Below are 24,740 nucleotides of genomic sequence, written 5' to 3'. Positions count from 1 at the left end.
TTGGCTGAATTTTTCAGGGAAGATAAGGGGAAGAGTCGTAAGCCAGAGACGGGGTGGGAGTGGGGGCTTAGGAACCCAATAGTAGCCTCTGGAGCACTTCTAAGTGCCAACTGGAAATTTGAAAGTCACTGAAGTACCAAAGTGGACACACTGTATCTTTAGAGTAGTGGTTGTCAAACTATGGCCCATGAACCAAATCTAACCTGTGGCCTGTTTTGGTACAGCCTGTGAGCAGAGAATGTGTTTTACATTTTTTAAAGGGTTGTTAAAAAAGAAAAACACAAAATAGAATATGCAACAGAGACCATATATGGCCTGTAAAACCTGAAATATTTACAATCTGGCTTTTATATAAAAAGTTTTCTGACCTCTGCTTTAGAGGATTTTTAAAATATATTTTTTTATTGATTTCAGAGAGAGGGAGGGACAGAAGCATCAATGATGAGAGAGAACCATTGATCGACTGCCCTCTGCATGTCCCCTACTAGGGATCGGGGCGAAACCCAGGCATGTGCCTTGGCTAGGAACCAAATCATGACCTCCTGGTTCATGGGTTGATGATCCACCACTGAGCCACACCGGCCATGTGAGGATTATTATTTCTTAAACATAATTTCTTAAAATTAGACCTTTGACCCAGGAAAATATTTGGGTTTTTTGATAGTCTATGTTGCCAATTAAGTGTAGATCCATATACTTTGAGAAGGAGCTAGCCAGAAGGTAGTCTTAAGATTTTCTAAGGCAATTAAGAGGCCTAACCAAGATTCACACCTGAACGCAGGGTTTGACCTCTGTACTTAGATGACACTCCAGATGACGCACATTCTGAAATTAGGTGACACAGAGTGGATGGCCTGCACCTGCTGTCTGCTTTTAAGAGGAAGTCCTCTGTTACAGTGCTAAGCATATTTCAGCTTCATATGAGAATCATTTCTCTGTGTGTTTAATCCCCCTTTATATTTTGGCGGATGGGCACTGTGTGTTACTCTTTATTGCCTACACTGAGTGATTTGTGTTTGTAGTGAACTGGATTAATAAGTCCTTTTATGCCTGGTATTCATACTCAGTAGATTTTCGTAATTTTTTTTTTATTCTTAATGTTGACAAGAAAAATTTTTTCTCCTGTACCTTTTATTTAATGTAAACCTGATCTCTTTATCAAAATCCTGTATATCCAATAGCAATGCTTGAATTTACTGAAAGTTAAACATTGTAATGCTGGTCTCAGGAGCAGAAGTATTTCACTCACTCATTCATTCATTATTCAAATATCATTAAGTTAGTGCTCGGTTAATGAAAGTCACTACACCCCTCCATGTGCTTCCGTAGTAACCTGTATTTGTCAGGAATAAGTACAGTGTAGTTTCCACTGATCCCTTGAGCATTCCTGTTTACTTACCTGTCCCCTATTTGGGGGAGGGGGGCCAGAGAAAATATATTGTTAGTTGTTATATTTCCAGTACCTGGCACATTATATGTAGAACTCACAAAAGATGGTTTGAATGAATGAGTGAATGAATGAATATACAAACCATGCTATGGTCAAGGGATGCAAAGATGAATAAGCCACTGTCTTATGCTGCCTTTGTTGAATTCTCTTCCCAAAAATATTTCAAAGAACAAGTGTATGACATTTGACAGGCCAGTGTTAGACTGTGCTTGTTTGAAGAAACTGAAGTTGGGGAGACTTGTGGGAGGAAATTGGGGGCATGAGGAAATGGAATGGCAGGCTGTGCAGAGCAACCCCAGGAAGGTCCAGGCTGGAGCACGTGGAGGAAGCTTTAGGATAGAAGAGAGAGCTGGGAGTGGACTCACGATTATTATCATTGGAAAAAGTGCACATTTTAAAGTGCATCATTAGCATAAAAAAGAAGCAATCATAAAATATATATCCCAGAACTTTCATGTTACAGTAATAGTGTAAAGTGCTCTCTGACCTGGTCTAAACCTAGTATAGACTTTTTTTTTATTTTTATTTTTTATTCTTTTATTGCTTAAAGTATTACAAAGAGTATTACATATGTGTCCTTTTTTTTCCCCCGCCCTTGACAATCCCCTGGCCTCCCGCACCCCCCAGTGTCTTATGTCCATTGGTTATGCTTATATGCATGCATACAAGTCCTTCCATTGATCTCTTACCCCCCTCCCTCCTGCCCCCCAACCATCCCCGGCCTTCCCACTGCAGTTTGACAATCAGTTTGAGGCAGCTCTGCCTCTGTATCTATTATTGTTCATAAGTTTATAATGCTTGGCTCACTGTTATTTTTCTGGGATAGTTAACTTTAGGGCCTTTACTGAAGAGGAACAGAGAGATTGTTGGCCGTTTTTGTTTCTTTCATCATGTGGTTTTCAGCAATGAGAAATAATTGTTGTGTGTTTTATTTTTAATTGCCAGAGAGCCCAAAGAAGGAGGTATGCCCATGGATATTTCCATAACTCCCTCCTCGCTCCAGGTGAAAACCCCTGGAGGCTGCACAGAGATCTGCCTTCCAGCAGAGGTCAGGCTTGTGCCTTCCTCTGGCCATGGGCTGCAGTATGTGGCTGGAGATGGACTACACCTGCGGCTGCAGGCGCGGACAGAATTCAGCACAAGTAAGCAATGCTAGCACTCCTGTTTCTGCATTAACTTTTTCACTACAAATCAAGGGTGATTTTTCCCCTAAGAAGTTGAATTTTCCCAGGTGGAAATAGCTGCTCATCAGTGGCATGGAAAGAGCTGGGAGTGGAAAAGATCTAGGGCAGTGGTTCTCATCCTTCCTAATGCCGCGACCCTTTAATACAGTTCCTCATGTTGTGGTGACCCCCAGCCATAAAATTATTTTCGTTGCTACTTCATAACTGTAATTTTGCTACTGTTATGAATCATAATGTAAATATCTGATATGCAGGATGTATTTTCATTGTTACAAATTGAACATAATTAAAGCATAGTGATTAATCACAAAAACAATATGTAATTATATATGTGTTTTCCGATGGTCTTAGGCGACCCCTGTGAAAGGGTCGTTCAACCCCCAAAGGGGTCGTGACCCACAGGTTGAGAACCGCTGATCTAGGGTCTTAGCCAGCTCTGCCATTTATCAGCTATGTGCAGTTAAACGTGTCACATAATCTTTCTGAGGTTTTGTTTATTTTGGATTTTTCTTTTTAGTGGTTTTTGTTTCTTCCTAATACACTTACTTTTTAGAGCAATTTTAGGTCCACAACAAAATTGAGCAGAAGTTCGCGAAGATTTTCCATATACCTCTGCTTCGTCTCTTTAATTGTAAAATTACCTGGCTCACAGAGCTGATATGAAGGTGAAGTAAGATGGTTTGTGAAAGATGTAGTTTATTTTAAAGCGTTACATAGAAATTCATTAATTCAGTAACCATTACCTTATATTTTGAGTTAGGAATTGCTCTAGATTATAGCGATACAGATGTGAACAAGCTAGGAGGGTCTCTGGCTTCAGGGAGCTTACATTGTAATGCGTGGGAATAGATAATGACCAAATTAATTACTTGGATACAGAGAAAAGCGCCATGGGCAAAGTAAAGCCAAATGATGGGATAGGGAGTGACTGGGGTTGGGTGGAGAGTGATGGAGAAGGCCACTCGAAAGAGGCGATATTTGATCAGAGAACTGAATGATGGAAATGATCCCATCCATGTAGAGACATTTCCAAATAGAATAGTCCATACAAAGATTCTGAAATTGAGTATGATACATAATTTAATTTTGAATGTTGTTATGCCTATCTTATTTCCAATATTTGTTACTGGTACATTGATTCAGTAAGATAGTAAAAGTGTTTCTCAGAATAATTTATTGAATAAAATTATTGGTTTATTACATTTCTTACCATCTAAGTAATATACTTTTTAAAAAATATATTTTATTGATTTTTTACAGAGAGGAAGGGAGTGGGATAGAGAGTTAGAAACATCGATGAGAGAGAAACATCCATCAGCTGCCTCCTGCACATCCCCCACTGGGGACGTGCCCGCAACCAAGGTACATGCCCTTGACCAGAATTGAACCTGGGACCCTTCAGTATGCAGGCCGACGCTCTATCCACTGAGCCAAACCAGGCAGGGCAGTAATATACTTTTGAGGATTAACATGATGTTAAAATGGAGAACTTTATAGAAGTACGGTGCAGAGGACTGATAGATGCTCATTATCAGAGAAGGATTTTATTTCTCCCAGCTATACCCTTAGACTTCACTGCTGCCTCATTTTTACTAAGCCTTTCATCTGAACTGCATGGAGCCAGTGGTGGGGTCCGGCAGATTGTTTTGAAGAGCCATTTAAAAGATAGGAGCCTTTTTCAGTTCCCCTGAGTCTTTTTGCTGGCTTTTGAAAGGGAAGAGAAGATAGAGAGCGAGTTTCGCTCCTTATTTGCTGGAGAGTAATTTTGCTCGTGTCCCGGGTTGATGAATAACTAGTCTGAGGTGGGTAGAGTTGGTTTTAGGGATAAGAGATAGGGAAAAGAAATGCCATGGAGCTTAAATGGTGTAAGATAAACACTGAGAATGACTGTTGGACTATTCATGGGAAGCAGAGTGGGTGACTAGACGGGAAGCACACCCACACTCCCCAGTGTACCTAATGTAGGCGGAGGGAGTGGTGTGGCAGGGAAGAAGCCTGGAGGCTGGCCCTTGTCCTGTCATCACCCTCTCTGTCGCAGTGACGGACAGTCACAGCAGTCGCCGTCTGGAACTTGGGAAACGGCACAGTGGGGTGTTTCAGATCTACTGTTCGTTTCCTGGGAACATGATTTTAGGGCCCATACTTAGGGGGTATGGAGACCTTTCAGAATCAAGAATTGGTTTATCACCTACCCATATTTTGTAACAGTTAATATGCAAATAGCAAAACTTGAACTATTTAAAAAAATTTAAGTCAGCAAGCATTATTGTTTAGTTTTGACTGGAGGACAAAATAAATTGACTGCTATGTGTTGTTTGCATTCATTGGTCTCCTGTTTCTTTCTGGTTCTGAAACATATTTTACTCAAATATCTGAAAAAGGAAAGCTTTCAAAAGCTTGTTCTGTAGTGCATGAAAAGATATGCGAAATAGTCCTCCGTACTTAATTGCTTTAGAGCTTTGCTCATAATAGGTACTGAATAAATAAATACTAGATAGATGCATACTGATGTAAGCTTGAATCAGTCGGAATCTATTGTAGGAAGAGAGTTTTGAAATTTTTAGCATTCAGTTGTGATGCGGGGTTTTTAAAAAGTTAACTTTTCTATTGTAAGAACTTTCTTCTAGGGATTATAGTAAACGTATTGTCACACTGTTTTGAATGTAACTTAGGTCAGATCATAACCTTGATGGGGAACACAAATCTGATATAGCACAAGCATGAGGTTTATCCCCAGGTGGTGGTGCCTCTCCCAGGATACCCTGTATCTGAAAGTTCTGACTTGAACCTGAGCTAGAGGATCATGCTGGGTGACCAGCAGAGGGGAGTATTTCACTGAAAATTTGTTTACTGGTTCTGAAAAGAATATTTTTGGATGTCTTACCTAGGTCTGCTTAATCTTACCATACATACAAAATAACATAAACCAAATTTAAATTGCCTGATTCTCATTTCTTTATATTTTTAAATATAACACATATTTTGGTGGGTATTTTTTCGGGGGCAGGGGGGAAGAGAATGAAAAAAAATTTTTCTTCATGAATAAATAAAGGAAACAGAGAATATACTGCTTATGCTGCATTTCACATAATGTGGGAAATATATGTTTTTCCACAGCTTTAATCAGAAATTGAGTTTTGCTCTTAAGAGATTGAATTTTTCTTAGGAGCCATTCCATATTCAGGAACCTGTCCAATAGACCAGTTTCAAGATTCATTTTGTTAGTACATACTGGTAATATGCCAAAGTGGACATAAATCTTATTTAAATCAAATTAAACTTAAATTTAAAAGCTTTATTCACCTGCAGTCACAATGATGAAAAACTATACCTCAGACGTAGCAGAAGAAAGCCGAGAATGGTGAAGCTCTGTGTAGTTAGCCTGATAGGAAAGAAATAGCCCCTTTTTCTTCATCTTTAATGTTGGTGTTTATGGAATGAGAGAAATAACAGTGTGTGACATGAACAATCTGGGCAATACCTGGCTCCGGAACAAGCAAAATCTGTTGTTTTTGAAAACACTTCACAATATTTACTTCTGGTTGAGTCATCAGATAATACTAATTAAATGTGTACTTCTGGGTACATCATAAACAGTATTTATTGATGGTAATTTATTGTGACTGTTACACTCTTATAAATATGTTAACATATTTGTCCCAAACCTCTAAGATTTCTGTGTCATTGATTTCCTTTAGAGCTGACTTCAATGTTTAATCAAAGCTCAGAAGCCCAAGACTGCTGCACATTTTATTGCCAGTCCTGCGGTGAAGTCATAATAAGGGACAGGTAAGGAATGCGTCTTACATTGATTAATTCTGTGCCTGGCGATGCTTTTCTCTTTCCTATCAGAGTTTTTGAAGTAATCGCCAAGGGAACAGTGTATGGCCTTAAAACGAGAGCCAGCTTAATGCCACTTTGAACAACATCGGCCATAAAACTCTCCAGCAATCACAGAGCAGTTAAGTCTTCTCAGGCCGACCAGGGGGAACAATAGGATGCTGGCTTTGAGGGGGGAAGGGTTGGTTATCTTGGTGGAATAGTGTCGATCACTGAAGCATCTCTCTTACAAAAATAGACTTGGGACCTATTGCATGTTTTATCCATCATGTTGGTGAATGGGATTTTCCACATTAAGTGACATTTCTAAAAAGGAAGGTTTTGCAGCACAACTTTTTATTTGAACTATTTCTATTAGTGCCTGTCTGAAATCCAGTTCCTATTTCCCTGCTTGTTAAAACAGCATATAGAGAACACAAATGAACCTTCTCTTGATGATCAGGCTAACCTTATAATCTGTTCTTACGGTGTGCTGTGATTGCCCCACTGAGATGGAAAGGGCTCTTTGTGGTACCTTTGCATTCCCAAGTTGTCTTGTTGAATCATTTTCCCATCTGCTCCCTTCCTCCTGTCAGCCTCCTTGTTTCCTGGGCACAAACCCTTCCCCCTGAATTTTCAGCTTCTGATCACTCATACATGGGAAAGACAAATGAAAACCTTACACTGGTTAACAATATTTTTAAAAAGAATTTAGAGTTCTTTGGTGCATTTCCTCCAAGACAAGTGCCTGAGACTTACATGCAAATGGGTCCTTCTCCATATCTGAAACCTGCTCCTCTTCCAGGGCTCCTTGTCTGAGGGCATGCAGACCTCTACTGCATCTTCAAGGTAGATTCCTGGTGGTGTCTCTGGGTTCCTCCTTGCCCCCCATATATAGTCACTCACCAACTACTTTTGCTACTTCCTTCCCTGCATTTCTTTCAAGTCCACATTCCTCCACCCCAGTGCTACTACCTCCCTCCAGGCTACTGTCTTCTCACCTAATAGCACTTGTTGCCAGCTCCCTATCTGCTTAGCCTTCCTCCAGGTTCATCCTCTTCTGAACATTTCTGCACTATCGAGTGATTATTCCCAAATGCAGCTGGCTCCCCTGTTCAAGCCCTTCCACATCTTTCAAGGTAAAGTCCGTAAGACGTTAGCATGCCATGCCAGGTCCTTTATGAGTTTGTTTCTATTTACCTTTCCACCCTCAACTTCCTTTCTTTGTCCCCAAAACAGCACACCGTTATGTACACACATTCTGTGCACAGCTCTAGTGATCAGCCTGCATCCCCCGACTCTCCAGGCTTTTCTCCACCCTAGCTGGCTTAGTGAGAGCTACTCTCTCCCGTGGAATGTACCCCGTACCCTATTTCCCTCAGGTTCACTCCTAAATTCAGCTCCTAAATTAAATGTCATCTACTGCTGGGAGCCTTCTCTGCTCACCACCCATAGTCTAATCTCCCTCTAAGATTTATTTGCCTGTCTTCCTGATTAAACTGTAGGCTCTGGGGTGAGGATAGTCTTATTGACCCCTATATCCCTAATCCCTACTCATATTTAGAGTGCAGTGTACTCTAGTGGCTAGTAGTACAGACCCAGAAACCAGCCAGTCTGGGCTCACATCACCACTTCCTGGATGTGACCCTGGGCTAGTTACTTAACCACTCCATGCCTCAATATCCTTACTACAAACACATAGATAACAATAGGAGCTACCTCTTAGGGTTGTCTGGAGGATCCAATGAATTTAAGTGTTTATAACCAAGTTTGGGACATGCTAAGCATTCAGTATGTGGTAGCTGCTACTGTAATTATTCTTACCATCATCATCACCAAGATCTCCAGCATCAGGCATCATGCCTGGTGAATAATGCACCTTCAATAAATTCTTGCTGGGTTGAATTAAATAAACGTTAGGGTGTTTATTTTGGCCTCCTGCCATCCTCTCTTGCTTGCTTTATGATTCCTGGCAGTGCCCCAGGTAGATGAGATAGCAGAAAGTTACTTTGGTGGAAATGGGAGGTTGTGAAGGAAGCATCCTCTGAATGATTATCTTGGGTGAGAAATGAGGTGATTCTCAACCTGTAGAGGAGAGAATGTTCTTGATCGAATTAGCAGAGGCTGAAGTTGCTGCAGAGTGCGCGCTCTGTGATAGGCTCACCTTAGCCTGAGAGGGTCAGAGGATCCCAGTTTACATAGCAGTTTAACCAAGAAGGTTTTCCTTGTCTCCGTCTACTTCAGGCTTTGGTTTAATTCTCATGTGAAGTTTCCTACACATGCATGCCTGCACAGCAATGAGCTGACCTAGTAGTTTCAGCAGGAACAGGTGAAACTCAGTGTAACAGTGTTTCCTGGTGCTGCTTACAGTGGAGGTTATGCTCATTGACTGCTGGCTGATATTTCATTGGAAAAGGGTGATGGGTATGAGAAACTTTTATCTGTAGTCCCCGTTTTCCTAGTCAGGAACTGCACCTTCTGTTTTGTGTCGATCCTTTTTTACAGTCATGGGATTGGGAACTAGAAGGGCTTAGTAGAGGCTAACACTGAAAGTCTGTATTTACTCTCCCTAACCCTGACCACTAGGAGGCCCTGTAGTGTGGAAGTGAGAGTGGGAGAGTGGGATCAGGGTTTGAACTCCAGCTTCACCACTTAGTAGCTGGGGAACCTGTCCATATCACCTCAGCTTCTTTTTTTAGCTAACATTATAAGTTTCAAGTGTACAGTTCTATAATACATGACCTGTACATTGCATTGTACTCTCACCACTCATAGTCTGATCTTCCTCTGTCACCATATATTTGACCCCTTTTACCTTCTTTATCCTCTAGTCCCCTTCATACCGCTGTCCGTGTCTATGAGTTTGTTCATTTGTTGTTTTCTCTTTTATATCCACACGAGTGGTTTATATGTGGTTCTTGTCCTTTTCTGTCCGACTCTTTAACATGATACTCTCAAGATCTACCCATGTTGTTGCAAATGGCAGTATTTTATCCTTTCTTCTGTCTGAGTAGTGTTGCGTTGTACGAGTGTACCACATCTCCTTTATGAAACCATCTATCGAAGCACACTTAGGTTGCTTCCATGTCTTGGCTATCACGACTAATGCTGTAATGAACATAGGGGTGCATATATCTTTATGAATATATGTTTTTAAAATTTGGGGGTAGATACCCTGAAGTCACCTTTTTCTTAAGTAGAAAAAATGAGGCCTATTTTCCAAATTCGTGAAGAGAGTTAAAGGCTGTAACACATGGAATATTAATGCTCAACAAGCTCTTTTTTATTGGTTCTATAGACTCCTTCCACTCCCTTTTCCATAATTGGTCTTATCACCAAACTAGTAAATTACCTTGTTTAGTTTTTTTAAACCTCTTTGGTTTACTACACTGCATTTTATAGGTGTGCCAGGGAAATGATCCACCTTTCTCCCTTCTTATTTGACTGAGTCCTTGCCTCACGTTAGCTTACATTTTACTCTTAGGCAGTATGCCCTATGACTTTGTTTTATGGAGAAACGTGATTCCTCCAGTATCTGTACAAGGATTTCATGTTGACTGTGTGCAGTAAGCTCAGTGGTCTTCTCACCCCCCCCCCCCCCCCCCACACACACACACACCCAGTTATCTGTTCTACATAGTGATAAGGGCATCTTCTGTTCTTGTTATGTAGAGAATAAAACCAAAGGTATTTCAAAAGAGGCTTGAATGTGCTATAATCACAATGAACTAATTGTAGACATCTTTACCAGGAAAGCACCTTGGAAAATGTTGATTTATCTGCACTGGGAGCCCCTCTAATAGGAGCAGTGGGGCAGACCTAAGATCTGCTTGCTGGCTAACCTTATCATCTGGGAACAAGTCAGTTTAATTCTCTGGGCCCCAGTTTCCTCATCTGTGGTTAGTGAAGTTCATAAAGTTGTGCCTGGGTTCTGTGATTCATGTAATTCGGATGCTGCAAGACTAATGCTGTTCCCTTTTTTTTTTTTTTTTTCTTGTCAAGCAAATTATAGAAGTAAGGTGCAGAGGACTGTTTAACCTATTAAGACTCATTATGGCTTTAATTCTTTTTAGTACCAGGGCACTGGAAATCTGCTATGTGTAGTAGTAGTCTTTTTTCTGAACCTAGGAGTACATGCTCTTAGCCATTTGTTTTGGTATTTGAATATAAATACTGCCTTGCTCCTTTACAAGAAAATGTCCAATTTGCATTTTACTAGTTCAGCAGAGTTTTACTATAAAAATTGTCTGAACATATACAATTTTTTATTATGTTCTTGTTGAGACTCACAGACCTTAATATAAAGCAGCAATAATAACAAAATTTACTTCTTTGTGAATAGTCTCAGAAACAGCTAAATGGTCATTGCATTTGGAATTTATGTCTTTGAGAAATAAATTCAGGGCAGACTTGAATTACATCAGTTGGCCAGACTTTCAAACATATGCCGTTTGATTTTCAGCCCATTTGAGAGGTCTCCTGAGGTCTCTGGAGAGGCCCTCCCCATTCCACCTGCACCAGCAGCACTAGGTGTCAGCCCAGCAGCTCATGAGGGCATTGAAACTCTAGAAGGAAACATGCAAAATGGACTTTATTGAAACACTAGAGGCCCGATGCACAAAATTCATGCAAGAGTGGGCCTTCCTTCCCCCAGCTGCCTGCACCGGCTTCCCTCTGGCACCTGGACCCAGGCTTCCCTCCAGCCTCCAGCAGGCACCTGGGACCCAGGCTTCTTTCGCATCCCTGGCTCCAGAACGTTGTCCAGAAGGACGTCCAGTCTAATTAGCATATTATGCTTTTATTATTATAGATTAAGAGATGTCACAATATCCAACCAATCGATTGGTCTACTTGACAGACCAGCTGTAATTGTAGCCTAAAAAAATCTATTCCCATGAATACCATCACTTTTTTATGAATGAGAACAAAGAAGTGAGAAAGAGTACACGTACAAACTGGATTATTAGTAATACTGTACAAACTTTTGGAATAAAATGGTTATACTTTTATGGATCTAGTCATACTATGTACATAATGGTAATAAAATGCAAAGTTAGGTTCATAGGTTTGGAACCTACCTGTTAAATAATGCCAGCTGAATTTACCTAAATCCCAGCAGCCATATTTTGAGCTTTAGACATTTGGTGTTATTCTTAAAATGCTTAATGTCTGTTTGGTTGTAATTCAATCTGTAAAAGCTCTATGATGTTACCATTGTTATTTTCACTGACTAATGGTTGATTCTAAAGTTAAAGGACATTTCATTTTCTGGTCTATATGTTTAAGTTTTAAATAATCAGTTTTGATTAAAAGTATCTATTTTAAGTTATTTTTCCCTAAAGCCTATGCTTAAGATGCATTAAAAATAATTAGCTCTGTGAAATATGCCTTGGTATTTTAATAGGGATTGCATTGAATCTATAGACTGCTCTGGGTACTATGGACATATTAATGATGTTAATTTTATCAATCTATGAACACAGTATTTTCTTCCACTTGTTTATATCTTCCTCTCTCTTTTCAACATCTGTAGTTTTCTGAGTACAGGTCTTTTACCTCCTTGCTTAAGTTTCTTCCTAAGTTTCTTAATTTTTTGTTACAATGGTAAATGGGATTGTTTTTTGAGTTTCTCTTTCTTCTCCAAAGTGGACATACAGAAGGCCAAGAGACATATGAAAAAAATGCTCACAGTCACTAATCATCAGAGAAATGTAAATCAGAAGGACAATGAGATATCACCTCACACCTGTCAGAACGGCTGTCATCAACAAATGATAAGTTCTGGCAAGGATGTGGAGAAAAGGGAACCCTAGTATACTACTGGTAGGAATGCAGACTGGTGCAGCCATTATGGAAAACAGTATGGAGTTCCCTCAAAAAATTAAAAATGCAACCACCATTTGACCCAGTGATCCCACTTTTAGGAATATATCCTAAGAAACCCAAAATACCAATCAGAAAGAATATATGCACCCCTGTATTCATAGAAGCACAATTTACAATAGCTAAGATCTGGAAATAGTCCAAGTGCCCATTAGTAGATGAGTGGATTAAAGAGCTGTGGTACATTTACACCATGGAATACTATATACTTGTGAAAAGAAGGATCTCTTACCCTTTGAGACAGCATGGAGGGACCTGGAAATTATTGTGCTAAGTGAAATAAGCTACTCCGATAAAGATAAGTATCACATGATCTCACTCATATGTGGACTCTAATGAACAAAATAAACTGATGAATAAAATAGATCCAGAGATAGAAGCATGGAACAGACAGTGGAATCTCAGAGGGAAGGTGGGGGTGGGGGTGGAGCGAGATTAACAATAGCCCATGCATATGCATAGCCCATGGACATAGACAATAGTGTAGTGAAGGCCTGGGAGGGGTGGGTGTGGAGTGGAAGGGGTCAATGGGAATAAAAAATGGGGGAGGGGGGCATCTGTAATACTTTCAACAATCAAGATAAGTTTTAAAAAATTAGGAAATTCTAATTTATTAGAAACATGTTACTGTACATCTTAGAATCTTGAGCTGAGAGAAAATTCAAGAGATCATTTCACTCTTTTCCTGAGCTTCTGCGCATTTTTACCTTAAAACTACTGTGAGAAAGAAAAGGTATCTATTTTGTTGTGAAAGTTCTGGGAAGTAGATTAGATTAGAGTTTTGGTTTTCAGTACAGCTGTGATTAAAATACATCTTTTGTTCTTAAAAGTTTTGTTCTTTCAAACATCAGAAATACCTTTCCCCCTCTGAGGAATGCAGATTCTTGTCTCACAGAGTGGTAGGAAACATTAGATGGAAAAGCTGTATGTAGTGCCCACCAGAGGTCTTCTAAGTTTAACTACACGTTCAGACTCAACACCACCACGGGCCACATTTCCTGCCACCAGGCCTGCATCAGGAGTTCCTCTGAGCAGGCATCTTGCAGCAGTTCAAACAAGTGACGGCTCCTATACCTGTATGGGGACTGTAGACTACCCATGTGTATGGTTCTAGATCAGTGATGGCAAACACGCGAACTCATTTTTTTGGTTGATTTTTCTTTGTTAAATGGCATTTAAAATAAATATCAAAAATATAAGTCTTTGTGTTACTATGGTTGCAAATATCAAAAAATTTCTATATGTGACACGGCGCCAGAGTTAAGTTAGGGTTTTTCAAAATGCTGACACGCCGAGCTCAAAAGGTTCGCCATCACTGTTCTAGATACAAAGATCAAGATCCATATTGTAGTTGCCCACAAAAGACTGCATTCGGGGAAGTCCAACGCATGGCATGCTCATCAGATTTTTACAGCTCATTCATATTTCCTACCAGTCCAAATGCAAGATACCAAGCAGGGATTGTTTTTTACCATAAGCAGTGTTGCCTAGCAATATAATTCATGTCTACCATCTACTTGGCTCCCAGAGGAATAGAACTAGGTGGTTAAACCAAAGTTCAGATTCTCAAGAAGGCAAGGAAAAGATTTGTTAACTCTTTTATCTGAGTATGCAACAGACCCAGCCAGGGACCTCCCATATTAAAGTTATCAAAATATGCTTGCTCATTCCTTGAACAAATATTTAAGAGCTTACACTTTGTGTCAGGCACTGTGCCTGACACGAGGAATGCAGTGGTGAGTTAAACAGATGTGGTGCCATCTTCATATTGTTTCCTTCACCCAGTGATGCCCTTAATTTCTTTCATTGCCTAGAGAACTCCTATTTATCCTTCAGATGTCAGCTCAGATGTTCCTTCTTCTCTGAAGTCCATGTATAGTCCTCTAGCACTTTGTACATATTGCCCTGAGTTCATGGACTGGTTTTATGAATCCATAAATGAATCCTCTAAAGTAATATATCAATTTTGTGTGCATGTGGGAATGTATGTTTGAAGGGGCTATAAAGCTTTCATCAAATGTTCAAGGGAGTTTGAGCTGTCCCCTCCCCTCCGCCCTATAAGAATTTAGAACAACTACTTTGTTATGCGCATTTATTATATTATGATTTTATTATTTGTTTATAGGTCTGTGTCTCCTACTAGAACATAAGTCCCTTGAGAGAAGAGACTGTATGTATTAATATTTTTGTCAGCAGAATGCCTGGTTCATAGTAGACTTTTAGAAAACGTATGTTGAAAGAATCGTTTCTTAATATTTGTAACAGGTTCAGCAGCTTGAATAATGCTAGTGGAGCATGATTTTCTACTTTGAAAGGGAACGTTTTGCCTTATATTAAACTAAAATTAGTCTTTCTTGTTCTCAGCTCTGTCCTCTAGAGTTCTAAATTAAATGTCTTCCATATTGTAATTGCCCTTTTATGAGACTCATGGTTGAGTGGGGAATCAAAGAAAAAGGAAATGATTAAAAAATGATACATTTGCATCTTAAATATTTTAATTTAAAACATACAAATGTGCATTAATTTACTAGTATTCTATTATGGAACCAATATCTTTCTGTTGAATATGACTCCACTGTTGTGTAGCTTTTTTCACTTAAGCCATCAAAAATTCATCATCTACAACTTCCAGGTTTCTTTAAAGTGAAATGAAAAATTGTTGAAACAGTCTGATACCAGAATTTTTTTAGGTTTTTTTTCTTTTTCTCCCTCTCCCCAGTGTTCTATAGTTATATATCCTGCATCCTTCCAGTGATTTTCATTACAACTAGCTTTCATCTAGTCTGAAATCTTTAGTTTTTAGAGGAATAGCAACAACACATATTTCTTTGGATTACATGCTATTTAAATTCTGTAACTAGTATAGCATGTATAAGTGGCATAAATAGGTCTGTGATCACACAAAATTGACTTTTATTAAGTACATAGTTCAACAGGAGCGAAGTGTGTAAGTAGTCAGCATGCTTTAAGCTTCACAGTGCTCATAGACATTAGAAAAAACTTGTTTCTCTTCTCAGTTTCTCTGAGGATGAATTATTTTGAAATTTTCTCATTATCCTGCTCTCATTTCTTCTCCCCTTAGACGACTGATCATCCTAACTTAGAGTAGAATGGAAGTAAACCATCTTTGGCTTTCCTCCTGGTAAAGTCTCAGCTGTCTGTTGTTGTCCAGCAAATAAATGAATCTATTAAAGCACACACACACACACAGAGCCTGGTAGCTAATATAAGGGACTACTTAATTCTAAGGATGTTCTAAGAATAAAAAATAATGGCAGAGTAGCGCTTAATTTTTCTCCCCTTGAGTGTGGCCTGGACTTTATGACTCACTTCCAAGTGATATAGGAAGAGTATGCAAAGGGAGAAATAGTGGCTTTATTTGTGGAGAAACCTAGCAGATACCATTTTAACCAAGCGATCAAGATTAGCATCACAGGGATAAGTCATGTTGATAAGGTGTACCCTCTGATATGATGTGATGAGAAGTGCACTTTACATCTGGTATACTTCCCCGGAACCCATAACTCCAGTCTAATCTTGAGAAAATATCAGACAAACTCAATTGAGGGAGAGTCTACAAAATACTTGATTGGCAGTTTTTAAAAATCTCAAGGTCCTGAAAAATAAGGGAAGACTGAGAAATTGTCACAGATCAGAGGAGAAGAGGGCACCACGATGACTAAATAAATGCAGTGCGTTATCATGAATTGGATCCTGGAACAGAAAAAGAGTTCATTAGTGGAAAAACTAGGGAAATCCAGATAAAGTCTGCACTTTGACAAATCTCCCATGGTTATGTAAGATGTTAGCATAAGGGAGAGCTGGCTGAAATGTATATGGGAACTATCTGTACTGGTTTTGTACCTTTTCTGTAAATCTAAAATTACTCCAAAACATTTATTAAAAATAGTGGGCGAGATCATAAAAAACAGGCTTAAGTGATTTGAAATTTAAGACGTGAACTAAATTAAAAGGCAGTAACACAAAAATATTTGTCACTGATGTTAGACAAAGGACTGATCTTCTTAACATAGAATATACTTTTACATATTAATAAGAATAGACTAATACCTCATTGGAAAATAATCATTGATCACAATTCACAGAAGAAACAGTGATCAATAAATATGAAAGCCAATTCAATCACACCAGGAATTAAAGAAGTGCCAATTAAAACAGTATTGGAGCCCTGGCCAGTGTAGCTCAGTTGGTTGGAGTGTCGTCCTGTACACCAAAAGGTGGCGGGTTTGATTCCCAGTCAGGGCACATACCTAGGCTGAGGGTTTGATCCCAAGTCAGGGCATGTGCAGGAGGCAACCAGTCAATGTTTCTCACATCAGTATTTCTCTCTCGCTCTCGCTCTTGCTCTCTCTCCCTTCTTCCCTCTCTCTCCCTTCCTCCTTTCTTTCCTCTCTCTCTAAAAATAAATAGAATTTTTTTAAAAAAGCAGTATTGAAAACATTTCACCCATTACATGAAAAAAATTATAGTATTCAATTTTGAAGATGGTAAGTGGAAGAATTATAGATTGGCATAGCCTTTCTGAAAAGCAGTTGGCCAATATAGGTATTGGGTTTAGAAATATGCATACCAGTTGTGGCCGGGTGGCTCAGTTGGTGCAAGTGTCATCCTGTACACCAAAAGGCTGCAGGTTCAATTTATGGTCAGGGCACATACCCAGGTTGTGGGTTTGATCCCTGGTCAGGGTGCGTGCGGGAGGCAACCAATCGTGTTTCTCTCTCATATCAATGTGTATCTCTTTCTTCCTCTCTCGAAAGGAAGTGAATTGTGATCAATGATTATTTTCCATTTGTGCTTTTAATCTCTCACAAGATTATTTTCCCATAAGAATGTTCACCACAAGATTGTTAATAATGAGAAGCTCAAAACCTAAATATCTAACAATGAGGGAATGATCTAAAAGTTTTGGCATTCCTATGGAATAGAATGGAGTCATTAAGAATCATGATTATAACTAAATAAAACAACAAAGGCAACATGCAGTTTGTACATATTCTGACTTTATATGCATGTGCACAGCTTTGTCTCTTGAAAGGGTGGCAAGGAAATATGCCATCTTGTTCAAAGCAGTCACTTATCCTTGGGTGGTAAGGAAAGGAAGATTTTTGTTTTCGTCAAATCTCTCTGTCTTTTCAGAATTGTCTGTAGTGGGTTGTGTATACTTGTGTAATGTAGAGGGAGAGATAAACCCTGCGGACAATGGCATTAATGAGGGGTTTTCCACCTTTCATGCAGACTTAATTAAGCAACTGTCACATTTCTGTTTGGTTCTGTAAAAAAGAGTTTTCCTCTTTCCACTAGGAAGCTCCTCAGGGTGCTCCCGTTGCCGATGGAGAACTGGGGAGCTCTGGTTGGAGAATGGTGTTGCCATGCGGACCCCTTTGCTAATAAGCGCCTTCATCCGCGAGAGAACGACTGTCTTATTGGAGACGCTTTCTACTTGGTGAATTTAAGAAGTGACACGTTGCAGCCAAGTCCTCAAGTAGCTCCAGGGGAGATGCACTGTCCGTCTTCCGAGAACCATTTTAAATCGGTAAAATACCTTTTCAGAATACTTGGTGCTAATTTAGAGGTTGGCTTAGAAACTGGCTTCTCCCATCTTTTCTTAATTCAGGGTATGTCACACAGACTGTTCTAAAGACCGAAACAGCCCACAGGGGCTGAAGGACGGAGGGGAGAGAATTTCTTCATGTCTAGAATTGGGAATGTTACCATTTTACAAACCCAAGTGCCCTACTTACTTTCTTGTTTTGAGGACAATATTCCATAATCCATGTACGTTTTGTCCTCATAGTCTGATTTAAATTAAAATTGTTCTCTTGCTCCAGGATAACTACTACAGTTAGGTTCATAGTCTAGACTTCTGCTCACGTCATAAACGCAGACGCCAGAGAAAAGAGGAAAAGCGTGGAAATGAAGCTTGTGCTGCAGGCTCTGCTGGTGGTTGACAGCATGAGGTCAGGTGGCTCTTGCTCTCCAAGTTGCTTTAGGGAGAAGGCAATTTCCTCTCACCACAGAGAACAAGTGGTTTACCTTATTTTAAAAGAAAATCAATGGCATTGACTTGGTCCAGTGAGAAATCATTCTCCTGATGGCAAGTCAATACAGATGTGATTGAAAAGGTAAAGAACATCATTGCCAGAGAATTTTTATCTTAACATCTGCTTATTGGTAGGGACATAGGCAATGTATGTTAAGTTTCATCTAGAGCTCATTTAATTTTTGTCATGAGAACTGGGCCACTTTAGGAAATTTGCAGCAGCTGGGCAGCTCTTGGGTTGAAAGTTAGTTTATAGAACTATTTTCTGTTTTGAGGGAGATTAAGGAAGTTCCTCAAATAACAAGGTTAAATTGTTATAATTATTTACATGTCTCATCTCTCACCGTAACCCAGATCCCTTTACCTAAATATGGTTCGTTTTAAATTATAGTATGTTATTCTATAATGTTAAAAGATAAATGGTAAGAAGTTAATGTAAATCTGTTATAATTACGTTTAATATGGTTTTATTAAAATATTTTATACTAAATTTATATTGTAATACTATACTGTTTTATGTATTTTAACTTTGATTTTTATGATTAAGTTATAAATTTTTTTAAAATGTTTGGAGGGCATGAGTGGAAGTGGAGTGAAGATTAAGAGAAACCATGAATTACACTTTTTTAGATAAATTCTACACTATTGACATATATTCTTCGCATTTATATCTTTATCAGTTATAGGATGCCACTTACAACAATTTCTCTTAATGCGAACAACTATACTATTTCTTAAAGGAAGACCCTCCTTATTCAGACACTATGGTTTTTAGTATCAAGGAGACTGGGAAATTACTATCATGACAAGCTACTGTTGGCAAGATTGTTTTCAAGGTAGCCTGGATGGAAGTTTCACTTTAATTGCATATTGCAGCAGTCCAAAGCGTATGCCCGTGACCAAAATAGTAACATAAATTTAGAGGGACTGCTTAAACAGTGCTCTCAAGGCTCCTGTGGGAACAAGGCTGCTCTGCGCTGTTGAAAACCTGTTTCTCATACCACCCAGCCTAGCCGTCCAGCAGGGTTTTGAAATGTCACACGTTGACACAGCATCCTAATGGTATCTCTTGGGAAACGTGTTTTTTTTTGGCGAGACAACATCAAGGGTCCTTAGAAATGGAAACAACACAAAGGAAAATAAAAACTCGGACAGGAGTCTAATCCCCTCTGAGCATCAGTGCCATCTCTCAGATATATTGATTTAATTAGTCACAACAGTGTCTCTGATGTTTGCTTTGTAGAGTTCCCACACTATTAGGCTGTTTCCTTGCACAACTTGCTTTAGTCTTTCCTTTAAGCACAGGTTAAGAACAATGTATTACAAAGCAGAGTTTCTCTTTGAATAAGATTAAAAGTATTATAATATTTTAATTTAAAAGATCTGATTTTTAAAACGGCGTAAACACACACATATAATGTCCATCATATTTCTTCCCTTCAGTATCCCCATAGAGTGTACAGTTTGTTGTTCGTGCCTGTGTTAGCATGGCAGTGATATATACCTTTTGTTTTCAAAAGATACCTGCTGAGATTTTCCTGTTTTTGCACTTGTGTGTTATCTCTTGTGCTATATTTTCATGTCTACCAGCATAGAAGCTTTGCGTCTTTTAATAGAGTGGTAAGGATGGCACCCCAACCATTTTGTAAGATTCATAAAATTATTCTCAAAAGTATGGCCACATATACGACTTTACCATATTTTTTTAAAGAACAAATTAAATTGAACTTCAGTTATATTATAGACTAGAAGCCCGGTGCATGAAATTTTGTGCACTTGGGGGTGGGGGGTGGTCCCTCCGCCCGGCCTGCACCCTCTCGCTGTCTGGGACCCCTTGGGGGATGTCCGACTGCTTATCCCTCTTGCAGTCCGGGACCCCTTGCTCCTTACCACCCGCCTGCAGCAGAGGCGGGAGAGGCTCCTGCCACCACACTGCACTCACCATCTTTGAGCCTGGCTTCTGGCTGAGCAGCCCTACCCCTCTAGGAGCACACTGACCACCAGGGGGCAGCTCCTGCATTGAGCGTCTGCCCCCTGGTGGTCAGTGCACATCATAGCGACCAGTTGTTCTATGTTTGGTCCATTTACCTATAAGGGTTTTATTATATAGGATGGCAAGTATGACAACCAGCTTTACCTTTTTTCCTTTCCTGGGGTACTTATCAATTATTTATTGATTTGGGTAATGTGTTTTGTTAAATCCATGAAGATATCCTTTTTTATTTTCTTAGAATGATGTGTTGGACTTTGTAAACATTCACCAATGTAAACAGAACAGAATTCTAAACTTCAGTATACCAATTGACTTGATTCACAAAGTATTCTTTACCTGTCCCTTTTATTATTATTTTATGTGTGTACTTTAAAGCAAATCCAAGACATTATGTCATTTGATCCCTATATGGGTGTTTCTTTTTTACATAACCACAGTGTCATTTTCACATCTAACAAAATTAACAGTGATTACTTACGATACAATAAAGGCTGTATACAAATTTTCCAAATTGTATTAAAACTATATTTCACTGTCACACATTTGGTTGTTTGAGGTCATTTGCTTTTTATTGATCATATTATAAACATAGACATCCTGATTACTATGTTTTAAAAAGATAGAATCTTATTTTAAGGACATACCAACAAAACCCACTTTTCCTACTTCATTGAAAGACAAAGCGAAGTGTGCTATAAATAAATAAAATACATAACAGAACACCTGATGAAAAAATTTCCATTTCCAATAGAAAAATCCCTTCTCAAGCATTGCTACTCCAACACCCTATATTAATTTTTAGTAAAGTCCTTAGTTTTAGGCAAGGCTTAATCGGGATGGTCTGACTTAACTTGTACCAAGTAGGACTCTTTATAAAGTATCTTTAATACCACTTTGAAGCCATACAGATAGGTTTTACTGTAAGAAAGCACGAGACTGCCAAAATGTCAAACTTTACAATTGAACATACTGGTTTCTGAACTGTCTTCCTGTAACCTTGCCTGAACCTGAACAAAGTGGCTCCTGCCTTGGTTTCTACATCTGTGGCTTTGGACTTTTTTTGATCTCTCACTAAACTCAGAAATACATTTTTTACATTAAGATTTGACTACACATACACACCCCTCAAGTAAAAGGGTCTTGAAGCAGTACTTACCTTTTGTTTGAAGCACTGTGGTATTTTAATTCAGGCTGTAACCCATTGAATTGATTCCATGAATTGATTTGGAAAATAGTTGGCATAGTGATTACAAGCATAAGCTTTAGCATCTAGGGGACCAAGATTCAAATGTCAACCAAGATCAGGTACTAGCAGGACATCCATGGAACTCAGTTTAAATGTGCTTTGTGTACAGTTTTTCAGGAAACATGTCATGGGAAATATAATTCTACTTCCTTATACTAATCTGTTAAGACTTATTCCTTAGATTACTACATATGCTACCCACATCAGAAAGTCCTTAGATTACTACATATGTTACCCCACATCAGAAAGTCACTATTTCCTCACTTCGACCCACATTCTATTCTGGGACTTCCCAAGGGGGATGACCTCAGGTGGCCAGAGTTGCAGAAATGTCTTCTCCCTGCCCACTTTTATGTGACTTCTGCCATTTAGCAGTATATCTGGGTGAGACAAATAGTGTGTGGCTTTAACACAGGTATTACTATGGATGTGAAAAGGGCTTGCTTTCATTCATTTTTTTTTTTTTTAGATTCTTAATTAATGTACAGTGGCTGCCTAGTAAAGGGCAAAAAAGCAGTCCCTTGTGGGAGGGTATGGGTTTTCTGCCCATTTCTGGAATGATTTGTGCCAATAGTATATTTATGTAACATCCATCTTAGTAGTTACCATGTACCCAGGACAGTGCTTTATAACACTCTTTTCTAAATCCTAATAAACTGTGAATTAGTGATTACTATTAAGTCCATTTCACAGATAAGGAAACCAACACAGGATAGTTAACTTGCCCAAGGTCACAAGTCTAGTAAATAACAGAGTTGGGATTTGAACTTAGGAAGTCTGGCCCCAGACTCTGGGCTTTTAACCACTTTGCTATTGCTTATAACATAACTTCTACAACAAACCACAAATTAGGAAGATTTTTTTAAATTGAGGTATAATTGACATATAACATATTACTTTCAGGTATACTACATAAGGATTTGCTATTTGTACATACTGCAAAAATGGTCATCACAATAATTCTAGTTAACATTTATCACCTTACAGTTACATTTGTTTTTCTTGTGATGAATACTTTTAAGATTCACTCTCAGTAACTTTCAAATATGAATATAGTTTTATTAATTATAGTTGCCATGCTGTACAATACATCCCAGGACTTCTTTATTTATTTAAAATTTATTTATTTTTACCTATTTTGAACCCCTTCGCCCATTTTTGCCTTACCCCCCCACCCACACCCAGCCTCACCTCTGGTAACTACCATCTATTCTCTGTGTCATAAAGAGCATTTTTTGTTTGCTTAATGATTAGGTGAATGCTAGCTATTTTAATCTGTATCCCAAATGATGAGTACGGATTTTTGAAGTTTAAGAATGTTTCAGGAATTTGTCCCAGAACACTAGCCATCTTTTCTGTTCTGATGCATATGTTAACTGGAAAAATAAAATTATATGAATGGGTTAGATATTTTTAGCTTCTGATGGTGGTTATGAATTATAGATGACTTTAACATAAGCTACACTGGAGTAGGAGTCAAAATAATGAGTTCAAGTTCTGATTCTTCTGTTTTCTAGACACATGAGTTGAGGCAAGTCACCTACCCTCTCTGCCCTTGTTGCCTACCATGTGCCAATTCTAAATGATTGGGATATTTGCAGGTGCTTTTTAGCAATGTAAAGCTCTCCTTATTCAAATTGTCTGGCAACATTTAGATTATCAAGAAGTGGCTAGGTTTGAAAAATCATTCGGTTCACTATTCTGTCTTTAGACTTGAAAAAAATTATGTCTGTGTATGTGAGTTATGCATACAAGCTAAATGTATTCCCAGTATTTAGGAGAGGGCAAAATAAAATGTAAAGTTCAATGTATACCCTAGAGACTATGTTAAAATTATATGTTCCTTTTAAGAAAAGCAGAATGACATTTAAATGACATTTTTCTGTTCTACAGAAACCAAAGGCAAATACCAAAGTAATTTGTAAGCGTTGCAAGGTAATGTTGGGAGAGACCATGTCATCAGGTAAGAAAAAGCCAAAATGATTGCCTTTTTGTTAAAAAGCCTATAAAATACACTGGAGTAAGAGTCAAAATAGGTTTTATAGGAAATATGTATGAAAGAGAGATGACTAATATATGTTACAGAATTTATACTTTTATTTATTTATTTATTTTAGAATTTATACTTTTAAAAATAGAAATCAACTAACATCCAATAGGCTAAGAACTTTGTGTATTTTGACCTTTATAACTACATGGTATTGAATTTTAAGCATTACGAAGTAGGGTCATTTGTAATATTCATATTCTCTGTAGATATAAAGCAATTATATAAACTTTGTAGTTGGGTCTGTCTTAAAGAAGACTGGAGATTTTTTCTTAACACAGTTCCTCAATCAGAAGAGTTGGTTGCCAGAGATGATGGAAAAGTTGCTTGTCTTGGCTGCCCTCTGCCTCAGGGATGTATTTTGGGGCTAAGGGTGGGAGAGAACGTTTTGAAATGGAAGAAAATACATTTTGAGTTTTGTACTTTGCTCCTTATTCTTCCCAATAATGTTAATTATATTTTATATAAAGTCTATGTTATACTGCTTTGAAATGTAATAATGAAAATCCCAGTAATTAAAATGTATACTATTTAAAGATACAGTTTAAAAATATCTACAGCTACAACATGCTGTGGTAGCTTTGTGGGAGATGAATAATCGTTTTTAATATAATCAGAATCTTATAAGTAGTTACTTCCTTGGAGTGAACAGAAAGGGAAGAATGAGCAGCAGTAGAGGATGCAGTCCTCTTCACTGTTATTTTTGGAGAATGAAAGCAAGCCCCTTAAGCAACAACTTAGAAAATTTAAGTTAGATAAAATGAATTATTTTTTTTAATGCTTTTCACTCCTCCCTGAAGTCTAGTCAAAATGTATGTTGAGTAATTAAAAAGATACACATGCGCAGTGACAAAGAGAAATAGAGAGGACATAGCAGTGATGTAAACAAGAGATGTAGGCAAACTTTTTTCGAAGCTCTAAAGCTGAGAGACACCCTTGGGAACAAACTTGGCAATGTGGGGAGAGCCACAGCCTAAGTGTCTGCAGAAGGTTATTTGGGTGAGAAGTGAGCCAGTATTCATTGTAGAACCCCAGAACTGGTTACAATTTGGGGGCA

At 38.6% G+C, this 24,740-nt stretch overlaps 1 protein-coding gene across 2 annotated transcripts in view; it reads left to right on the top strand.

The window, feature by feature from the left end:
• Positions 1-2,399: 2,399 nt before the first annotated feature.
• Positions 2,400-24,740, top strand: part of UBE3D (ubiquitin protein ligase E3D) — a gene marked incomplete at its 3' end in the record, with an annotated part of 120,537 nt that continues 98,196 nt past the window's right edge. Inside the window, exons 1-4 of one of the 2 annotated variants that reach the window (XM_081094263.1) lie at positions 2,400-2,592; positions 6,333-6,423; positions 17,659-17,890; positions 23,530-23,599. In XM_081094263.1, coding sequence (XP_080950389.1) covers positions 2,415-2,592; positions 6,333-6,423; positions 17,659-17,890; positions 23,530-23,599 — 571 coding nt within the window. In that variant the 5' untranslated portion in view covers positions 2,400-2,414. The remainder of the gene's footprint in view (positions 2,593-6,332; positions 6,424-17,658; positions 17,891-23,529; positions 23,600-24,740) is intronic. The other variant, XM_081094262.1, reaches the window with a different exon arrangement.

This window comes from Myotis nattereri (assembly GCF_964212035.1).
Source record: "Myotis nattereri genome assembly, chromosome: 6".
Lineage (NCBI taxonomy): Eukaryota > Metazoa > Chordata > Mammalia > Chiroptera > Vespertilionidae > Myotis > Myotis nattereri.
The sequence above is the reverse complement of the archived record's forward strand: the minus strand, read 5'-3'. Positions and strand labels throughout refer to the sequence as shown.